We start from the raw sequence: 23,650 nt of genomic DNA on the forward strand, positions 1-23,650 counted from the left end.
AGGAAAACTATTCATATTGAACAAATTAGCTTGAATCAATGGTAAAAGAAATAAATTATTAACAAATCTCTAGGACTCTTCCCTTTCTTAACTCAAAAAGATATGGATTTTAAGGGGAAGAAAACCAGGGATAATGCAGTCCATTAGTACAGCATGGGACTTAGTGAATGGTTTTACGTTCTATAACTTCCAATTTCTTTCAATACTGTTTCAGCTCTTTAATGACAACACAAGGCTAAATACTTGGGCTTTCTTCTTCCTTCAGCAAGGGTATGGAAAAATATTTTCCTAGAAAGGGCAGGTGAGATTAGCTGACAAGAACTCGGTTTCCTGGTACCTTTCACAAACAGGAGGTATCTTGATGCTTTTCCTTAAGAAGTAAGATTTGTGCTTACACACAGATTTCCTCCTCAGAGTCCAATCCCAAAGTGGCTGTTACAGAGAACTCTTTCACATTGATTGATGAAAAGACCAACCAGTGTGGCTGGGCAGGTTTGCCCTGAATATAAACAAAGGGAGACAATTTGTCAGGCTTTAAAGTCCACCATACAGTTTCTCATGTATCTGTTAGCTGTTTTTGGTCTGCAATATGTTCCAGTAAACATGATTTTTAAAAGTATAGTAATTTTCCACACAGTTGTACAGTACAGAAGCAGACCCTTCAGTCCAACCAGTCCATGCTGAATATAATTCCAAACTAAAATAATCCCACCTGCCTGCTCCAGGCCCATATCCCTCCAAACCTTTCCTATTCACGTACTTACCCAAATGCCTCTTTGATTTAAATAAATATTTTCAGTTTTATTTCACAGTAAATACCGTGGAAAGGCTCGTGTGGTGTCAGGTTGGTGTTGCTACTTCTGGGTCTGAGGACCTAGGTTCAAGTCCCAGCTTCTCCCAGAGGACTATCATGACATTCGGACCAGATGGTATGAAAGAGATATGGTCTTTGGACTACAATGTTAGGTTGGAGAAGATGAGCTTGTTTGCTTTGGTAGGCAGGTTTGATAGAGGTAATTAAGATTATTACAGGTGACAAGGCGAAACTATTCCCTCCGATTGATCACACAAAGACAAGGAAACACAGATTCAAAGTACAGGATAGGAGGGATATGAAGAAGAATGTTTTATGCAGTAGTTGGTAACAGCCAAGAATTTGATTTCTGAAAGAAACTGAATGTGCACTCGAGGGAAGTAAACCTTGCAGGATCATGGGGATAGAATGGGATGACACATACTTGAGAACCCATATGAATTCAGGGGACTAAAGGTCTCTTTTTGTGCCATAATGATTCTATATTCTTCCTTTATAATTTCTCACTTCTTTCTTCCCCAATACTAGATTTAACTTCCTTAGCTCCCTTTAATACAAGAAAATCTAAAATTGAGGTACATTGAAAAGCCATTTCCATTAATGAAAGCCTACAAAATGTTGACCATTTAGCAGAACTATAGCAGAGTTTTGGGTTATACAAATCCAATTTTGTTGACTAAAAACCAACATATGCTGAAGATCATGCTGGTATTTCAATGTTGTGGCCATTTCAGAGACAAGGGTAGAGCAGGGACAGTAATGGTTGTTGGAGGCTCTGGGTTTAAGGTGTTTCAGTAAGAACAGAGAAGATGGTAGAAGAGATGGGGGTGTGACATTGTTAAGAGAGTATTGCTGGAAAAGCACAGCAGATCAGGCAGCATCCGAGGAACAGGAAAATCGATGTTTCAGGCTGGAGACCTTCTTCAGGAATGAGGCTGGGAGCCTCGGGGCTGGGGCTGGGGAGAAGGTAGCTAAGAGTGCAATAGTTTAACTGGTCGTCTTGGGAGCAGATGCGGTGGAGGCAGAAGAATTGGGAATATTGGATGGCATTTTTGCAGGAGGTAGGGTGGGAGGAGGTGTAATCCAGATAGCTGTGGGAGTCGGTGGGTTTGTAAATTGTTAGTCAAGGACAGTATTACAGCTGCAGAATGGATGTTTGAGGACTCATCAATGAGGTAGTATGGTCTGAGATTAGAAACAGTAAAGGAGAGGTCACCCTGTTGGGAGCTTTCTATAGACCCCCAAATAGTTCCAGAGATTTACAGGAAAGGATAGCAAAGATGATTCTTGATAGGAGTGAGAATGATAGGGTAGTTGTTATAGGGAACCTCAACTTCCCAAATATTGACTAGGAATATGTTAGTTCAAGTACTTTAGATGGGTCAGTTTTTGTCTAACGTGTGCAGGAGGGTTTTCTGACACAGTATGTAGACAGGCCAACAAAGGACGAGGCCACATTAGATTTGGTACTAGGGAAAGAACCCGGCCAGGTGTTAGGTTTGGAGGTAGGTGAGCACTTTAGCGATAGCGACCACAATTCCGCTATGTTTACTTTAGCGATGGAAAGGTGTAGGTATACACTGGAGGGATGGTACGGAGGGATGATCTTATGAGGAAAGGTTGAGGGACTTGAAACTGTTTTTGTTAGAGATAAGAACGTTGAGAGGTGACCTAATTGAGACATATAATCAGAGGGTTAGATTTGGTGGACAGTGAGAACATTTTTTCTCAGATGGTGATGCTAGCACGAGGGGGCAGAGCTTCAAATTGAGGGGTGATAGATTTAGGACAGATGTCAGAGTTAGTTTCTTTACTCAGAGAGTAGTAACGGTGTGGAACGCACTGCCCGTAACAGTAGTAGACCTGCCAACCTTAAGGGTATTTAAATGGTCATTGGATAGCCATATGGATGAGAATGGAATAGTGTAGGTTAGATGGGCTTCAGATTGGTTTCACAGGGCGGTGTAACATCAAGGGCTGAAATACCTTTATGTTCCATGTTCTACCACGACAGGTCAGGCAGCGCCCACAGAGAAAGAGCAAGCTAATGTTTTCGAGTCTCGAGGACTCTTCATCAGAGCTGGTGAAGTGTAGAGGAGGCTGCATTTATCCTATAGTTTCGGGGGACTGGTGGTGGGGGCAGTGGGTGTAGGGTGCTGGTGGAGAAAAGATGTGAGTAGTTTACATTAAGTGCTCGGAATGTGGGAACGACAGAACAAAGGTTTGTCTAACTGCCAGACTTGAAAAGATAGTAAGTGGGATGGGGGATGGAAGGACATGATAACAAGCTCAAAGAAATGGTTCACGATTTGAAAGTGTTAAACTCAATATTAATTCCAGAAGACTCGAAAGCGCATAGTCTGAAGACGAGTGAATTTAGGCACTGAAAGAGTTAAGGTAAGGTGGGCGGGACTTGACTGTATTTGCCTGAATTAATGTCGCTCAGAAACTCAATGGATTTGTTCTTCGACATTAAAGAAAGGAGATGGTGATCGATTGAAGTGAAATTCAGCAGCGTGTGTTTGAAGATGTGCAGAGTAGGTAAGGTTCTTTCGGTAATTCTCCAGCGTCAAATGGAAGGGGCTTTAGGAAAGCGAATGAAAGTGTCAGAAAGTTTTGTTTTGCAGTCCAGGAGGTTCAGTGGAAAATACAGCAAAGCAAATGTTGAAAGAGAGAGAGAGAGAGAGAGAGCAGTTAAACTCCACCAACGCCCAGAGTCCATAGACTTCAACAGAGTGAAAAGCATCGGCACTTGACTTAGTTTGACCTTTCCTTCAGTGTATTGTATACAAATTTGCTGTTGCGTTTCTAAACTCAGCGGCGAAAATTATGATGTTGCACAGTGACCCACGAGGACATTGCGCTGAAGAATTCGGAGAAAAAGACAGGATCAGATGATACTGGGTCCGAAGCGGAGATATCTGTTTTAAGATATACAAGACCAGCTGGGATCAGTACTACGTGTTTTCGCTTTTATTGCGACCGTACACGCTGATTTCACCAGTTACAACTCTGCAGGACTTTGAAGATAATTTCCCGAGTAATCGTTAAAGCCAAATCTTTTAACAAATCTGATCAAGTACTCTCGATATTTTATGCAGAGTACAGCTTTTTGTTACTGTTGGATTACTTGTTAATGATATTTTGGAATTCAGATGGCAGATGTTAATATTAACTTGAGACTGAGTTGTTAAACTCATTCCTCAAGTCTGGTTTGTTGGTAATACCCAGCAGGACTGAAGTACTGAGGAGCTTGATTTCAGGTATATTGTGTAGTCTTAGATTTGCTAAGAACCTTGTGATTTGCTTTGCTGTTTCAAATTATCTGTTATTTTCCGGAGCTACATTGAGATCATGTTTATAGTAGACATTATCATTTGGTACATTGAAGTAAATGGCCATGCTTTCCATCCAGGGGATGGAATGCAATATCATGTTAAGACACATCATAGTGCAGTGAGAGTAGAGTGAATGGATACATTGACAGCGCTCCTGGTGATGAGTTCCGGAAATGGTAAGCATTTTAGTCACAGAAAAGAAAGCAAAGGTGTGGGACAATTTGTCAAAGTCACTACCGTCACAAGCAACAAAATCTTTACGAAATTTGAATCTACCCAGATAATGTGTATTGATTGTCGCATCTTTAACAAGCCAGGGTACTTCACAGGAGTTTTCTAAAACAAAAGAAATTGACATTGACCAATGTTGGGAGACATTGGGTTGCATGACCAAAAGCTTAGTCAAAGAGGTAGGATCTAAGAAGTGCCTTAAAGGAGGAAATCAAGATTAGGAGGGAGAGAGAAAAGAGATATAGTTTGCTCATTAGTAGAGATGACAGAGCTTTTGCACACCAGCAGGCTTTTTGTCATCTCGTTAAGGGAAGACCCATGGATTCAAATGCCACTCTAGGACTTAACTGGACAGAAGTGGGCCTCCTGTTTGATCAGAAACTCCAGGGACAGAAGTCCTGCAAGTCACCAGTATAGAGCTGAGTGATGGTGGGAGGAGAATTATTTGAGAGAAGGGGGTCAGCTTGGATAGGATTGGTACCTCTCAGCCAGACTTCACATCCTGACATAGTATTCCTCAATCAAGCACTGAATACTGTTGAACAAAAGACACCCTTGATTCTGCAAGGAGTCCATATTTCCATGTTATGCTGCCCACATGGCAAGGGCCTTATTGGGATGAGTTAATAGCAGTTGGCAGGGTCATGAAGAAAACTTTAAATGGGCATACCTTTGGGCTTAAATGACAATTTATCCTGTGGAATGAAAGCTCAAATGGCAGTGAGAAGGAATGAACTGTCCACAGGCCTCCATGCCACAGGCTTAATCAGGGTGGGGGTAGAAACATGACCAATTCCCCGGCTGCCACAGACCATCCTGGATGGCACAGTGGCTCAGTGGTTAGCACTGCGGCCTCACAGTCCCAGGTTCGATCTCAGCCTCGGGTGACTGCCTGTGTGGAGTTTGCACTTTCTCCCTGTGTCTGCGTGGGTTTCCTCCGGGCGCTATGGTTTCCTCCTATGGTTCAAAGATGTGCAGGTCAGGTGAATTGGCCATGCTAAATTGCCCATAGTGCTAGGTGCATCAGAGGGAAATGGGTCTGGGTAGGTTATCTTCAGAAGGTTAGTGTCGACTGGTTGGGCCGAAGGGCCTGTTTCCACACTGTAGGGAATCTAATCCTGTTTAAATTCTCAATTGCACCAAAATCACTATGGGATGGATGATAAATTTTGCCATAACAAGAGTACTTAAAAAGTTATGCGCTAGCCAACTGAAGGTATGGCCATCAGTGGTCATTTAATTAAAATCTGGTATATTTTAGAGGCCAGAGTTAGATGAGTTCAGATATCTGGAAATAGAGTCAACTTTATTTGAACTTGAAGCTCCAGCCTCCCTGAGTCATATATTTCTTTGTTATTTGTACCTGTCACCTGAAGCCCACACAATCTTGTTTTAGAAAGAAATTCAACTTTTTTTCCATGTTTGTATCATAGTTAAAGTAGGAGAAAGTGAGGACTGCAGATGCGAGGGATCAGAGTTAAAAGGTGTGATGCTAGAAAAGCACAGCCACTCAGGCAGCATTCGAGGAGCAGGAGAGTCGACGCTTCGAGCATAAGCTGTTCATCAGGAATGTTCTCTCCTGCTCCTCAGATGCTGTCTGACTGGCTGTGCTTTTCCAGCACCACACGTTTTGACTCGTAGTTAAAATATCTTTGCAAATCTCAATCAAATCAGTTTCATGCAAACAGCAGTTCGGGAAGTAGGTCAGAGAAGAATAAAACAAAACAGAAAATTGGAATTTCAAATTTATACATTGTCTTTCTTAAAAAGCAATTATTTCAGTCTGACCCTAATGCAAGACATTATCTTTGGGTCCTTAAATTTCATTTCAAATTATGCTTAACACTTATAATTGTCAATAGGACATGAAAGAAGTTTTATTTTAAAAAAAACCTTAAAAATTAAACAAAGTAAAAACTGTTTTAAATAAATTGCTGTGTGAACATAATATTGCTCATTATTCTCTTTCACACATTGACAGAAAATGTAATAAATGTTCACGTGAAAGGGAAGAATGAGCAATATTATATTCCTATTTCACCCTTGCAGGCACTGAGCTTTGATCTAAACTTAAACATAATTATAATTATGGTAACTGGTAGGTCTATGATGATGCTTCTTGCTACTTTTAATCGTTTACTGCAAAGCAAAAGGTAGTAGAACATATGTAGTACAAATACACTATCTCTGTTGTTAGGAAAAAATGTAAGGAGACCTAAAACCAAGTGTGCCACACTCCACTTATATAGAGTCGTAGAGATGTACAGCATGGAAACAGACTCATCGGTCCAACTCGTCCATGCCGACCAGATATCCCAACCCAGCCTAGTCCCAAGTGCCAGCAGCCGGCCCATATCCATCCAAACCCCTCCTATTCATATACCCATCCAAATGCCTTTTAAATATTGCAATTGTACCAGCCTCCACCACCTTCCTCTGACAGTTCATTCCATACACGTACCAGCCTCTGTGTAAAAACGTTGCCCCTTAGGTCTCTCACTCTAAGCCTATGCCTTTTATTCTGGACTCTCCCACCCCAGGGAAAAGACTTTGTCAATTATCCGTGCGCCTCATGATTTTGTAAACCTCTAGAAGGTCATCCCTCAGCCTCTGATGCTCCAGGGAAAACAGCCCTAGCCTATTCAACCACTCCCCATAGCTCAAATCCTCCAACGCTGACAACATCCTTGTAAATCTTTTCTGAACCCTTTAAAGTTTCACAACATCCTTCCGATAGGAGGAAACCAGAACTGCATGCAATATTCCAAAAATGGCCTAACGAATGTCCTGTACATCCGCAACATGACCTCCCAACTCCTGTACTCAATACTCTGACCAATAAAGAAAAGTATACCAAACGCCTTCTTCACGATTGTATCCACCTGCGACTCTACTTTCAAGGAGCTCTGAACCTGCACTCCAAGGTCTCTTTGTTCAGTTACACTCCCTAGGACATTATCATTAAGTTGGAAGACTTTTGGTTGGAGTTTCTTCATATTTGTCAATTGAGGCTCTTACATGGTTAATTATTGAAGGCCGTATTCCACCACTGCTGGTAATAAGCTAGTTGTGAGCATGCTTAATAAACAATCCTGAGCAGGGCTGGGGATTCTTCAAATAAAGACCCTCAGTGCCCAATTAAGAGACCTGGTGTTGGGAAAGATGAAGGCCACTGAGAGCCAGCCCCATGCTGCTGAACCATATCCTATGAAATCACTCCCTCCATGACTTACATCTGACCTGGATCACTCTCAATCATGGACGTCTGGTGACAGTTGTTCCAACAGTGGACAGTGCCTCCTTGATGATGCTGTTGAACTCTTAGTGGGTGGGATTTCCATCCTCAGAGTCTTTGGTTTTGGAGAAAGCCCACTGGTGGCCTCTTAAGAAGTGTGTACTTGGCAGGTTTTCCCATAGGAGGCAGTGCAGGTCTCTAACTGGCTGTCCAAGCAGTAGATGAGACTCTATGTGCTTTTAGAAAATCCAACCCACTCCCATTATCAGTTGTTTCGCAGATTACTGTAAATGAGACTATTTCTAAGTGATAGAACTCAGACACTGTCATACTCACAATATTTGGCCATTGTATAATGAATGGCAGTAAAAAGAATTTTTACCTATAAATGAAATAATTTTCATGGAACGCCAACAAAGTTCAAGGAAATTTGAACAGGCTAAAGAGAGGGTCAAGAATTTGGCAGATGGGATACAATTTGGAAAAAATACAAGGTTATCCACGTTGGTACGAAAAAAACAGAAAAACAGACTATTTCTTCAGTGGTGGGATCCTGGGAAACGTTGAACTTCAAAATGACTTGGTTTTTTGTTCATGAGTCACTGAAAGTTAACATGAAGGTACAACAAGCAATTAAGAAGGCAAAGGATATGTTGGCCTTTATTGTACAAGAAGATTTATATATAGGAGTAAATATATCCTACTGTAGTTATATAGAGCCTTAGTGAGATTATACTTGGAATAATATGTGGAGTTTTGGTCTCTTTATGCAGGAATAGATACATATATCACATAGGCAGTGCAACAAAGGTTAACCAAACAAATTCCCAGGATGGATGGATTGTCCTTTGAGGAAAGATTGAGAGGACTCCATCTATATTCATTTGAATTTAGAAGGATCAGAAGTGATCTTATTCAAGCAGATAAAATTTTGACAGGGTCGATGTGAGATAAATGTTTTCTGGGATGACAGGTCAAAAATTAGAGGGCAGGATCTCTGAATAAGGGCAGGCCGTTTATGACTGAGATGAGGAAGAATTTCTTCATGTGGAGGGTGGTGAATCATGTGATTCTCTGCCCTAGAAGGCTGTGGAGGCTCAGTCGTTAAGTATGTTCAAGACTGGGATAAATACATTTCTACATATGAAAAGCATCAAAGGATCTAAGGAGAGTGCAGGAAAATGATGTTGAAATAGAAGATCACATAGAATAGCAAAGTGGGCTCAAGAGATAAAATGGCCTGCTCCTGTTCCTACTTCTTATCACCTTTAGAGAAACAATTTGGAATATTCTCTTCTTTCACTCTTAAATATTCATCTGAAATCCTTCATTGACATACACAAACCATCTTGCTTCTAAAGCTTTATGTCATAAGGTTTAGTCCCCAGGTCTTTAATGGCTTCCCTGGAAATAAAATCAGACTCTAGATGGGCTATTGGCTACTTTGTCTGACTGCTTTAAATTAATATGTATTATCAATTAGTACATTTTGAAATGCACACGTCTTTATCTTTTGGCATTAGAATTGCACGAGTACTGGCTGAAATTTTTAGTGCTCCCCAAAGACAGAATAGCGACAATCTGGGGCTCAAAATAATCCAATAACTAAGTAGTTATCAATTCATCTAAATATCTAAAAATACTTTGCTTTTATTGTTGTATATTGTCATCCAGTGTAGGCGATATGGGCGATCTGGGTTAGGTACTTCACTTGCAGCTGTTCACCTGAAGAAAGATCTGGTCCATATTTGTGTCCTTTTGGTCCCAAATGGAATTAAAATTATGTGATCGTTTAATAGAAAATTGGCAATACTCACCTGACCAAAGGTTAGCAGTTTAAGATGTTAAAAACCAATTGTAGAATAACCTAACTGTGACAGGTTTACTGTTGCATCAATGTCCAAGGAAAGATTATTTGTGCTACTCATAGGATAAACTTTATTCAAAGGTACTGAAGGCGTTGGTTACTTTTGGCATCGAATTTCTTTTGCTGATCTACTGTTGTGATTAGGTTAAGATTTTCAGTGAAGTTTATTCAATTACCAAACAATTTTGCCCAAAGTGATTTCATAAGGTTGTGTTATTAGATCCCAAAGTTCTATAATAGTAGACATGCTTGTACTTATGGGGTGATTTTTATCAGTCCCTGTTCCCAATACAAAATTAAACTTTTGTATTGCCAAAGAAAGAGACATGCTGTCTGTTGGAACTTCTCATCTTGCTCTTATCAGGGCCAATGCAAGAATGCAAGATTTTATAATGCTATGAGAACCACGTTGATTGGTTGTCAAGGATTTTCCATGGAGAATGCACCAATGAAGAGTTACCCCAGAGCTTTTGCTCAAATTCAAATTGGTAAGTCTACCATGATTGAATAAGAGGTGCTATGCAGAAAATCCCCGGAGAGCAATGTTCCCAAAGCTTTTGTTTAATTGAAAAGGCATGATACCTGTATAAATTCCTTTCTATACGGAAAGCGTGCGAATATATATAGCAACAGCAAGTACAGTGAACTATATTGGAAGTCCAAGTGAATAACTTAAATTAGTTGTTAGTGTAATTCTTGGGGCACACTGATTGTCCATAAAGGTTTCCCACCACAGAAACACATCTAATAAACAATCCTGAAAATAAGCTTTGACTGTATGTGTCTTTCTTTCAGCAGTACTAAAGTTATATACTACAAGCCATTATTATTCCATTAAACCTGATGTATAACTCTTTTATTTTGATGACATAATATAAAGAGAAGAAATTATTGTTTTCAAGATATCTTGTAGAAGTCAGACAGAAGCAAGAGCAACTTGATGAAATTGTTAATTTAATATAATAAAATGTTAAGCAGTTTGAGATATGCTTTTATTGTTGCATATTGTCATCCAGTGTAGATGATGGGATCAGTTGGGGTTAGGTACTTCACTAGCTGATGTTAAGTTGAAGCAAGATCTGGTCCATATCTTTGTCTTTTTGGTCCCAAATGGAATTAAAACTATGCAATCGTTTAATTGAAAATTGGCAAACCACCTGGCCAAAGGTTAGCAGTTTAAGATGATGTTAATAACCAATTGTAGAATATCTAACTGTGACTGGTTTACTGCTGCATCAATGTCCAGGGAAAGATTACTTGTGCTTCTAATGGGGAGAGACCAAAGAGGGATTTGGAAACAATGTTAAAAAATTGTGAAATAAAGACATTACTTTGACTGGGAATAAGTGCAGATTAGCAAGTACACTATCCTGCTGTCCTAGATGAATGATTAAGTGCAGATTTATGAGGCAGGAAGTAAGTACCTGACAATATGAATGACGAACAAATTTTGCAGTGATGTAGTTTCTTTCATATACTGAGGACATTTAAGTGTTTAACAACCAGTAAAGTGTTTTTAAAGTATTGGAATAGTAGTATTTATTTTTTTTACTTAGGGAAGTGCAGCAGCCAGTTTGAGCACAGAAAGGTCCTCCACACAGGAATAAGACAAATTACTAAGCTTTCAGTTTAGGTGTTAGATGTTGACCAGAAATAAAACTCAGGCCAGATTTAAAATAAGCAGCTGATTCACTGTCTTTTCTTTTCAGTCTGACAGTAAACCTTGAAATTACCCCTTGTCTAAAACAGGGAAGAAAGAGTTTAAATGAGTCCTGGTGAGGAACAATATCTCCACCTTTATCCAGAGCCAAACTAATGCATTGATCAACCACATGATCCTGGAGATAATAGCTCATATTAGCTAGATTTGATTAAAGAAATTTATTGTGGAAAAACGTCAGTGGTCGCAGTCTGAACTTGCTGCAATTGCAGTCCTTTCATTCCATTACTGTTGGAGCAGTGTATTTCCTTTACATGTTGTGGCAAACACAAGCATGTTGTCAGTGTTCTATAAATTACATCACTGCCCTATCATAGTTCAAAAAGTCTTAGGATGGACATTTTTCCACCTGTATTGTTGGTGTCTTGGTTTAACACTGAAATATTCTTCAATAAACATCTCTGTTCATTTTTGACAAAAGAAAATATTTAATTTTATGGTTCCCTTCATTTCTACAGCATGTTTTAAAGCAGCTCATGACCAACAAATGTTTGTTGAAAGCATTTTCTGTGCTATTTTGTGACAAATTAAGCTATCTATTTTCAAAGAATTGGATTCCATAGTGGACAGAAATGAGCAGCTAATTTTGTTTCAGAGAAGTCTGCCTACAAAGACAGAAAATACAATTTTGAAGTTTATGAGTTGTTGTGTTTTGAGACTGCAAATTGATTTGAAGACAATTTGAAGGGGATTTGCTGTGAAATTAGCCTGACAACAAGCCTGGTTGTTCGAGATTAAAGGAATCCCAGATTGTTTGCTTGATTAGAAAGAAGGTATAAGTGTTTTACATTTGGAAATATCTGCAGCAGTGTGCCTGTGAACATTTGCAAGACAACGAATCACCAACATCCTCGAAAAATGTTGAGAATGTCAGATAGTAAACAGGCCAGTTCAGAGGTGGGCAATGTTATAAAGCAGATGGGCTTTGGTGATTGACTGGATATGAGCTCAGCAGCTTAGTTCAAGATTCAAAAGAACTCCAAGGTTGTTAACAATTTCACATTCTGTTCTATACAGTGCTGCACAGCATGCTCGTTCCTGATATTTTTAGTCAATCACTTGACTTTTGTTCTTCTGAAACAAAGTGGAATATCACAATTGTTTATAGACAATCTATACAGCATAATTTTCTAATTAATCACAAAATAAAATCATTATGTTCTGATAGCTTAAATTGATTACTTTATTTCTTCTTAACTATTAAAAGTCACTTCATTTTTAGTATATTGACTGTTTTGATAATTTCTTAATGTCTAAGTCGATGTAAGATAATTTGGAGATTTACCATTACTGAAGACTATATCCATGTCACCCAGTGATCAGCAATAGCAGTATTTTGAAGTGGAGGCAGTTGAGTTTAATATATTAGCTAAGTAGCATGCAGAAATATTGGTCAAAGTACAGGTGAAGATTAAATAACACACCATTGAATGATTGCCATTGCATTTGCACAGTGGTATATCATTTGGTAAACCAGATGATTTCAGGACCTTTTAAAAGCTGTTAGTTTCCTCACCCTGCAAACAAACCATGCACACTCATAAAAGAGTGTTGCATACATTTTTCGAAATAGCTTTGAAAAATTCCTGTACTTGCTCACACTTCCTTCATTTTCTTCCCTTGTGGAGGGAAAGAATGGTCATGAGGGTGGTGCAGATATGAAATTGGGAAAAAAATGAACAAAAGCAATAAAGCAATAGATGGCTAACTTGCAGCTATGGACTTTGTACTAGAAGGGAATTGAGCACAACTAACTGAAATTAATTGAAAACTGCAGTCATTACTATTTTCTTAACACTTTAAGCAACGAAAATGATACCTTCAGTGTTTCAAAATGCTTAATAACTATCACAATGAACAAAAAAAGCACTTATCTATCAATAATATATTTTCCTTCACCAAATAATCCCTTCCCACTAAGAGCTAAACCATTCTACAGGGAAATGTCTTCCAAATGTAATCTTGTTTTATAAATTATTACTGAAAAAAAAGTGAAAAAATGCACCAGTATTTTTAAAGTTAACACCAAGGGCAAAATAGTTTTGTATGTATGTGCTAAAAAAAGTCATAATTCTTAAAAAATGTGACTCCCCATTCTCTTTTGCTTGCTTGCCTTGGACCTCTGTTGGGATAGGTTAAGTGAAAGTTAATAATTGTATTTCTTCGATGACCTAAAATACCTAACAATACTTCATTACAGCCCATAATAACAGTCCATCAAAAAGATTCTCATTTAGAATAGAACAAGCAACTTGTAAGATAAATATTGATGTAATGAAATGGATTTCAAATGCAACTTACATTATTTTAATGCTCAGCACTTGTGTAGTGTGGAAAATATCAAGTTGGAGCAAAGATTTTCAGGTGCCTGCAGGATCAGGGCAAAGTTCAGTTCCCAGTTTGATGCTGCAGTCTCTGAAGTCATGTCATGATCCCAACTGCTAAAGTACTGTTTGGAAATTTCAAATGGCCAGTGTCAGGGACAAAATGGGAAACCCTCTCACCACGAACTAATGGCCTGTTAACCCTCCCCCACCCACCTTAGGAAGCTTTTAGAGAAGCCTGTCTGGTGGAGAATGTGATTTTCAATGTTGAATTCGGCGAATCTAAACATCTCACCATCATAAGTTCAAATGTGAGGGTGATTGCTGATGATTGCACAACGTTTGGATCATTTGGAGCTCCTTGGATCCTGAAACAGTCCATGACCAAATACAGAAAAATCTGGGCAATATTCAGACTTGAGAGCTGATAACTGATGTTTAAAATTCATGTCAGATGAGTGACACAATGACCATCATCAACCAGACAAAATATAACTATTGCGTCTTGACAGTCAATGCTTTATCATCACTCTGAACATTCTGAGGATGATCATAGAGTAGAATAGAGTAGCTCTTTATTTGTTGTTTCTCCATATACAACCGATACAGCAAAAAAACAAGACAGTGTTCCTCCAGGACAGAGGGTGCTACATAGACAGCACAAACTATATGGACAGTACAAACTACAAATCGTACACGGTATAATGTACATAAGAAGTGCAATACACACAACTTGCAGTGTAACAGAACAATGATAAATAATAGACATTTTACTCGCAGCAATTCAAAGTTGTGCAAAGAATTTCAGATGGGAAAGAGTCCGATCATACTATATTAAGGAGCTGATGGCTTGGGAGAAGAAACTGTTGCACAGTCTGGCTGTGAGAGACTGAATGCACCGGTATCTTTTGCCAGATGGCAGGAGGGAGAAGAGTTCAATTGAGGGATGTGTGGGGTCTTCCACAATGCTCTCAGCCTTTCGGATACAGCATGTGGTATAAATGTCTGTAATGGAGGAAAGAGAGACTCCAATGATCATCTCAGGTGTCCTCCCTATCCGTTTTAGGGTCTTACGATTCGGATTAGCTATATAAATATTATTGCTAGAAGAGTAAGTCAGATGCTAGGAATTCTGCAGGTGAGTATGTCACAAAGCTGGTCCTTTTTTCTAAAAGCTGTTCCTTTTGTCAAGGATACTGTGTCCTTGGTTTTTTTCCCCCAGAGGGGTTGTAAAACAGTCCGGGCTCTGAAATGACTGGTTTGGTACAGAGATAAAAAGGGAGGCCTTTTTGTTCATATGTAAACAGATGAGACTTTAGGCCAAAGCTTTCATGTTTCAGAAGAAATCTGTATAATGAAATGGGAGTGGTCAGTCCTAAAAGCTGAAGTCTTGGTTGAGCCAACTCAGCAGTGGGCTGTGTGGAAACAGGCTGCTGGACTCTGTCTCCTTCTGAATTTCTAATTTCGACCTGTAAACCTCTGTTTCAGTTTTACTCTATGTTTAAGAGGTTTGTTTATTGAGACTGTTGTGTATTTTCAGAACAACATAATTAAGTCTAGTCTGAGTTCTGTGGGTATTCTATATTCCATTCTTTGTGTTTCATTCCGTAACTTTGTGAATAGATTTTGTCTGTTTTAAAACCTAGCTAACTTGCTCAGGATAATTTTCACTGTACACTTACTGAAACAAATTGCAAAGTTACAGTCTGGGCTGCCTGCTTAAGAATGTTTTGAGTGTTCGGCCTAGTCCATAACAAGTAACATACCTCCTGACCACCCCCAAAGTCTGTCTCCCATCTAATAGGCACAAATCATGAATGTGATAGATTCCTCCCGACTTGCCTGGATTATGTACATATTCAACAACATTCAAGAGGCTTGACATCATATAAGACAAAGCAACCTGCTTTTTAGCACCACATTCACAAACATTCAATCCCTCCATCACTGACACTAAATAGTAGTAATATGTAACATTTACAACGTCCACTGCAGAAATTCGCAAAGGTTCCTTAGACAGCTCCTTCCAAACCTACAATCACTACCATTGAAAAGGACAAAGGAAAACCACCAAATTCCTCTCCAGCTGTGCATCATTCCAACTTGGAATTATTTTGTGGTTCTTTCAGTATTGCTGGGACAAAATCCTGGAACTCCCTCCCTAACAGTGCTGAGGGTGTACTTATATCAAATGGACAGCACTGCTTCAAGAAGGAAGTTCATTCCCACCTTCTTAAGGACAATTATAGATGGGCACTAAATTCGGGCCCAGCTTGTGAAGCCCATATTCCCTGAATTACTGTGCTGAAAATTAGTTAACAAGCAACTTGCTGTCTAGAGTCATAGAGTCACACAGCATAGAAACAGGCCATTTGGCCCACTATGTCTATGCTAACCAACAAACACAGAACTACACTAATGTGTTTGAAGATAAATCTACATTTGATATGTGGGAGGCTTTTAAAGAGAGGTTGATTAGAGTGCAGGACAGACATGCCCCTGTGAAAATGAGGGATAGAAATGGCAAGATTGGGGAACCATAGATGACAGGTTAATTTGTGAGATAAGCTAACAGGGAAGAGGAAGCATATATAAGGTCTGAACGACTGAAATCAGATGAAGCTTTGGAAAAATAATTGGGAAAGTAGGACCAATCTGAAATGCGGAATTACAAGGTCTAAAAGAGATCATGAAATATCTTTAGCAAACAGAGGTAAGGAAAATCCCAAAGCCTTTTATTCCTATATAAGGAGCAAGAGGGTAACTCGAGAAAGGGTTGGTCCATTCAAGGACAAAGGAGGAACATTGTGCATGGAGTCAGAGAAAATGGGTAAGATTCTTAATGAGTATTTGTGTAGAGAGACGTGACTGATGTTGAGGTTAGGGATAGATGTTTGATTACTCTAAGTCAAGTCGGCATTAGGAGGGAGGAAATGTTCAGTATTCTAAAAGACATTAAGGTGGACAAGTCCCCAGGACCAGATGGGATCTATCCCAGGTTACTGAGGGAAACGAGCGAGGAAATAGCTACGGCCTTAACAGATATCTGTGCAGTATCTTTGAACATGGGTGAGGTCCCGGAGGAGTGGAGAATTGCTCATGTTATCCCCTTGTTTAAGAAGAGTATCGGGGATATTCCAGGTAATCATAGACCAGTGAGCCTGATGTTGGTGATAGGGAAGCTGCTGTAGAAGATACTTAGGGATAGGATTGATTTACATTTGGAAGAAAATGGGCTTATCAGTTGTAGGCATCACGTTTTGTGCAAGGAAGGTCATGTCTCATCAACTTAATAGAATTCTTCGAAGAAGTGACAAAGTTGACTGATGAGGGAAGGGCTGTAATTGTCATATACATGGACTTCAGTAAGGCATTTGATTAGATACCCCATGGTAGGCTGATGGAGAAAGTGAAGTTACATGGGGTCCAGGTTGTACTAGCTAGATGGATAAAGAACTAGCTGGGCAGCAGGAGACAGAGAGTAGTAGTAGAAGGGAGTTTCTCAAAATGGAGAACTGTGAGTGCAGTGGTGTTCCACAGGGATCTGTGCTGGGATCACTGTTGTTTGTAATATGCCTAAATAATCTGGAGGAAGGTATAGGGGTGGCACGGTGCCTCAGTGGTTAGCACTGCTGCCTCTCAGTGTCAGGTATCCAAGTTCATTTCCAGTCTTGGTTGACTGTCTGTGTGGAGTTTGCACATTCTCCTTGTGTCTGCGAGGGTTTCCTCTGGGTGCTCCGGTTTCCTCCCACAGTCCAAAGATGTGCAGGTCAGGAGAATTAGCCATGCTAAGTCACCCATAGTGTTAGGTGCATTAGTCACAGGGAAATGGGTCTGGGTAGGCTACTCTTCGGAGGGTCAGTGTGGACTTGTTGGGCTGAAGGGCCAGTTTCCACACTGTAGGGAATCTAATCTCATAGGCGGTCTGATTAGCAAGTTTTCAGATGACACTAAGATTGCTGGATAACAGATAGTGAAGGGGACTGTCAGAGAATGCAGCAGAATATAGATAGATTGGAGAGTTGAGCAGAGAAATAGAACATAGAACATAGAACAATACATCACAGAACAGGCCCTTCGCCCACGATGTTGTGCCGAACATTTGTCCTAGCTTAAGCACCTATCCATGTACCTATCCAATTGCCGCTTAAAGGTCACCAATGATTCTGCCTCTGCCACTCCCACAGGCAGCGCATTCCATGCCCCCACCACTCTCTGGGTCAAGAACCTACCCCTGACATCCCCCCATACCTTCCACCCTTCACCTTAAATTTATGTCCCCTTGTAACACTCTGTTGTACCCAGGGAAAAAGTCTCTGACTGTCTACTCTATCTATACCCCTGATCATCTTATAAACCTCTATCAAGTCACCCCTCATCCTTCGCCGTTCCAATGAGAAAAGGCCTAGCACTCTCAACCTATCCTCGTACGACCTATTCTCCATTCCAGGCAACATCCTGGTAAATCTCCTCTGCACCCTCTCCAAAGCTTCCACATCTTTCCTAAAGTGTGGTGACCAGAACTGCACACAGTACTCCAAATGTGGTCTTACCAAGGTCCTGTACAGCTGCAACATGCAGGGAGCAGAGGGACACGGATCCTTAGAAATAGGCGACAGGTTTAGAGAAAGGATCTGGATCAGTGCAGGCTTAGAGGGCTGAATGGCCTGTTCCTGCGCCATAATTTTCTTTGTTCTTTGTTCTTTGTAATCCCATTCAACTGCATTTGATCCAAAGCATACAATATCCTATCATCTCAAGTGCTCATTTCTTTCAATGAGGTTCATGTTGTTTTGGTGAAATATCTATCAGGTATTCATTTGGAACAGATTCCTGCAGAGACTTCAGAACTTATTGTTATTTCTCCTCTTGTGCAGTGTTTGAACTTTTTAAATTTTTTTCACCCACAAGAGTTTCTATATCTGCTGCATGGCCTTAGTATCCTCAGCAGAATGAGCAAATTAACTTCTTTACCATGTTCTTCCAGTTGATTCTTCTCAAGAGATAAAAAGTGCTATGATTCAGGTTGTCATTTATGCTGTTGTCAAAGAAGAAAGCAGGTTTCAGGATTTCCTCTTATAAATCATTAGCATCTTTGTTCTTTTCTTGCCTGAAGTAACAAATTAAGGTCTCACATGACAAAACAGAAATTGCTGGAGAAACTCAGCAGGTTTTGCAGTACCCACGGAGAAAAACAGTAGGAGTGTCGCAGTTCCACACTTCCCTGCCTGCAGGAAAATTGCTGAGATTGAGAATATGCGGGAACCTGAGAATGCAACTTTTTTTAAAAAAAAGTTTTGTGATTTCCACATGAAAGAAGTGAAACTATCACTGTATTCTAACTGATGAAAGGCTTAACAATCAATTTTTCAATGTATAATTTCAGTTACCTCACACTGTAAATTTTTGCTATAAATTCTGTGTGTTAGGATTGAGCCCTCCACTATCACCTGATGAAGAAGCGTCGCTCCGAAAGCTAGTGTGCTTCCAATTAAACCTGTTGGACTACAACCTGGTGTTATGTGATTTTTAACTTTGTCCACCCCAGTCCAACACCGGCATCTCCAAACCATAATCTAGGGTAGTTAGCATGAGGTTGTCTGGCCCCTGGTAAAAGTATTGGCTGTGATAAAGATTCTACAGCCAGGACAGCTACAATGCAAAGTACTTTTCCATACGCTTTTATTACAAAATGTTAGTAATTTAAGATGTTCACAGATAAATACATTGGTATCTCTGGGAGTAATTTTGACGGTAATAATTGTAAAACAAGTGATAGTGAATTGGCAGACTACTTTACTTCTCTCAGGAGAGGCATAAAACCAGCTGCTGCTTTGTTACCGCCTGTTTTACACTCTAGCGCAAAGTCAATGATCTCCTCTTTGGTTTAACTAATACTACCCAAGGATAGTTTAAGAGACCTCCCACCATTCCACTCCCATCCTTTTTTATTCAAGTTGCCAGCCAACCAGCATTTATTCACTAATATTTAACAGGCTTGTTTTATTTTTATTGGACCTTGAGATTTGTATTTATTGTTCAATAGGTTTAACGAGGTATTGAGGTTGTACCGATAACCTTTTGTGTTCTTTTCTCCTTTTGTGAAAGAGAGTTAATCTTTAAAAACCTTTTGTCATTTGACAAATCCAAATGTCAGTAATCTCCTGTGATAGAAAGATTAGTTATTTATTTCTAGCTACTTTAATAAATCTTCATGCCTCAGGATGGAAGGCATTGCAAACTGCCGGGCAGACAATGCAGTAATATTGTTATAATCCAGTGATGCATTCTAATGTGAATGGCCTCATCACTTCTGAGGGCTTAGCAAGTACAAAACCTTGCTAAATATTTTGGATGCAGCTTTACTTTTAGACAGTTGTCTGAAGAGCCCCACCTTGCTTTGAAACCAATTTGTGTAGGAATACCTTTTGAAGTGACATTCTGAATGTAAAAATGTGATGTTGTATCCTGCCCAGTGTGTATAAAAATAAACTAGAGTATTCAACCATATCACACAAACAGACAATAAAATTACGTAAAAATTCTTATGTTCTAGGTTACTAAAACTCCTCATTATCATTGTTTACTCAGTATCTTTGGATAAATAATGTAAATTGTAAATTGGGTTATTGAAGGATTCAGCACCATTACAGAAAATGCACCAGAGTCTGGTTAGCATTATGGATAAAGTTTGTATTAAATTTTGGTGAGGTAGAGAAAACCAAAATAACTCTCTTTAATGTTACACCCATAACAATTGGCACCTTTACCATCGGGAGACATTTGGCAGTGGAGGCCCAATGGAATATATCATAAGTGATGGAAATGGTAACTCGCACATTGTTGAAAAGAATTACCTATACAATTAATTCTCACCTTGCATGGAGCCACTCAGTGAGGTATACAATAACTTATGTACTATCATACAGGACAAAAACAAACAAGGTAACTTAGAACATTTTAACTTGCTGATGTGAATTTTGACACCTTAGTAAAGTCTTAAAGGTGGTAATAATTATGTCTTTTAAACTTGATCACAACTAAATTGAATTAAACTCCAAAAAGTTTAGGGATTAATGAATGCTAGCTTTGTATAAGTAATATAGCTAGCTATGAATGCTAGCTACTCAATTTCTTTTTATCAACCGGCAAGTGTGAAACCTTCAATTGTAATAAACCAAATCTTTCTATCCTCCTTGCTTTCTCACTGAGAACTCAAGCTTCCCAGCCAGTCTGCCAGGGGATTAAGTGTCAGCATTTTCTCTCCATTATATCTGCTGTTACCATGAAGGTGGAACTTGCATGTTCTTGACTTGCCTTAGACACCCAGCCACTGTGTCTAAACAGACAGGAAGAAAATCATACAGGCTGAAAGAACTGTGACTCACCAGCAACCTGAAAACAAATCAATTATACTAACATCAAGCTGAGGCAGAGAATACCCTTCTGTGAAGGGATCTAGTCAGTATGTGTCTCCTCAGCATGTTGTATGCACTGTTTTAACTGCAGAAATGGAGACTGTCCACTGTAGACATTTGTAAATAAGGATAAGACCATAAGACCATAAGACATAGGAGCGGAAGTAAGGCCATTTGGCCCATCGAGTCCACTCCGCCATTCAATCATGGCTGATGGGCATTTCAACTCCACTTACCTGCATTCTCCCCGTAGCCCTGAATTCCTTGTGACATCAAGAATTTATCAATCTCTGCCTTGAAGACATTTAGCGTCCCAGCCTCCACTGCACTCTGCGGCAATGAATTCCACAGGGCCACCACTCTCTGGCTGAAGAAATGTTTCCGCATTTCTGTTCTGAATTTACCCCCTCTAATTCTAAGGCTCTGCACACGGGTCCTAGTCTCCTCACCTAACGGAAACAATTTCTTAGCGTCCACCCTTTCCAAGCCATGTATTATCTTGTAAGTTTCGATTAGATCTCCCCTTAATCTTCTAAACTCCAATGAATACAATCCCAGGATCCTTAGCCGTTCCTCGTATGTTAGACCTACCTTTCCAGGGATCATCCGTGTGAATCTCCGCTGGACACGTTCCAGTGCCAGTATGTCCCTCCTGAGGTGTGGGGACCAAAACTGGACACAGTACTCCAAATGGGGCCTAACCAGAGCTTTATAAAGTCTCAGTAGCACAGCGGTGCTTTTATATTCCAACCCTCTTGAGATAAATGACAACATTGCATTCGCTTTCTTAATCACGGACTCAACCTGCATGTTTACCTTTAGAGAATCCTCAACTAGCACTCCCAGATCCCTTTGTACTTTGGCTTTACGAATTTTCTCACCGTATAGAAAGTAGTCCATGCTTGTATTCTTTTTTCCAAAGTGCAAGACCTTGCTTTTGCTCACATTGAATTCCATCAGCCATTTCCTGGACCACTCTTCCAAACTGTCTCGATCCTTCTGCAGCCTCCCCACTTCCTCAGTACTACCTGCCTGTCCACCTAACTTTGTATCATCAGCAAACTTCGCTAGAATGTCCCCAGTCCCTTCATCCAGATCATTAATATAATATTAAGGATGGGCAACAAATACTGGTCTTGTCAATGACCTGCATGGCCCATGAAAGATGAAATAAAAAAACACCACAAGAAACTCTTCACCTCACTTATTTAAACATCTAACTGATTTACAAAGGTCATTAGATAAATGGATTGCAATGATGATCATCATTTACAGTATCCCCTTGACAATAACCTTCAGTTTTAAATACAGGAAGGCCATAGAAAATTAGAAATGAATTACATTGTAAACAGAAAGGAATGCAGCAGCCTGTATTTTATACTTTCACTTAGGCACTGACAGAATGGTCAACCTTTATCGTTTATCAATGTCTATAACAATGCTGTATATACTTTGTCTATCTGCACTTTTCTCATTGGTTTTTGGGTTGAATTAACCAGCATTATAACGGAACATGTATCAGCACATTTTCCATGGCAACAAGGACATTTTTGGAAATGCATGCTAATTTAAATACAGGTTGTTCTGCTATAATGCGCATTTTGTTAATGCAAATTCGCTATAACGTGATTGAATTAGCGACTCTTTTTATGGCATGAACTTTTAAAGCGTGTATTGCTTATAATGTGATGCCAGCCCCATTAGTTCAAATGGTGCTGCTATTGTGCAGTTTTCTTATAACATGGGATTGCAGGAGAACGGAACTATTGTGTTATAGCAGAACTGACTATATTTAAATTGAATATTTGGAGATCAGGTGTATCTGTTCAAGGTTCTGATGTCTAAAGTTAGTTTAGCAAATGGGCAGAAATTCAGTCGTAAATCTATCAACTACCCACCTACAGTAAAATATATCCAGCACTAGCCAAGTATCTGTAAAGACATTTTTTTCTGAAATGCTGTCCTCACTGTGAGGGTTTGAACTTGATGAACCCCCATCACTGGCTGGAGACAAGAGGAAATGGTTGATCTTGGGTAAAAGTCAATCCCTGACAAGTGTGCCAAGAAATCCACTTACTATCTATTTGATGCAGAAGTCAAACTCACTCTGGTGCAAACCCACTTTTTAAGAGTCTTAGAATAGCACACCATAGAAGGTGGCTTCTCAGTTTGTCATGTCTGCACTTGTATGTTGACTCCTTATTCCAATATTTCTGGGGACAGAGTTAACAGGAACAGTTCCTAAATTGGCAAGTCTGCGACAGTGAAATGTGAAGTGAGAGTGAATTTCAATGTCTCAAATGTTATTCATTTAAAAGCTATTCTCTACTTTTTGAGTACAAGTTTTGCCACAGAAACATGAATGTGTAGGATAGTCTTTCTCACTAGTTATTCTATTAATATTCTTGGTCATTTTAAAATTTGTTTAGTAATTTTTATTCAAATATTCATCACTGTAGTGGAATAGTCCCAGCAGCTCAAACCTTCGACATATGGTACATATAGATACATCCATAACTGCATGGAGAGCTGTCATTAATAGCTTAATGAATTTTTTGTACATATCTTTTAGATTTAAACTAGTGAAGAACAAACATAGGTCCCAGTTTAGCAAATGTTTCTCTACCTGTAGAATAATTTACACTTAGAATAAAGTTTCAATAGAAATTGTAGAGACAAGCTTTTTAAGAGCATGGTGGAAGG

General features: G+C 39.5%; 1 protein-coding gene across 3 annotated transcripts in view; it reads left to right on the plus strand.

Moving 5' to 3' along the window:
• Positions 1-3,093: 3,093 nt before the first annotated feature.
• The window catches only part of LOC140453571 (keratinocyte-associated protein 3-like), a 38,228-nt gene continuing 17,671 nt past the window's right edge, over positions 3,094-23,650 (plus strand). Inside the window, exon 1 of one of the 3 annotated variants that reach the window (XM_072548373.1) lies at positions 3,094-3,355. Coding sequence is in view for 1 of the 3 variants with exons in the window: in XM_072548371.1 (XP_072404472.1) it covers positions 3,343-3,355 (13 nt within the window). In the remaining 2 variants the exon portion in view is untranslated. The remainder of the gene's footprint in view (positions 3,356-23,650) is intronic. The other 2 variants (XM_072548372.1, XM_072548371.1) reach the window with 2 other exon arrangements.

This window comes from Chiloscyllium punctatum, chromosome 27 (genome assembly GCF_047496795.1).
Source record: "Chiloscyllium punctatum isolate Juve2018m chromosome 27, sChiPun1.3, whole genome shotgun sequence".
Taxonomy (NCBI): domain Eukaryota; kingdom Metazoa; phylum Chordata; class Chondrichthyes; order Orectolobiformes; family Hemiscylliidae; genus Chiloscyllium; species Chiloscyllium punctatum.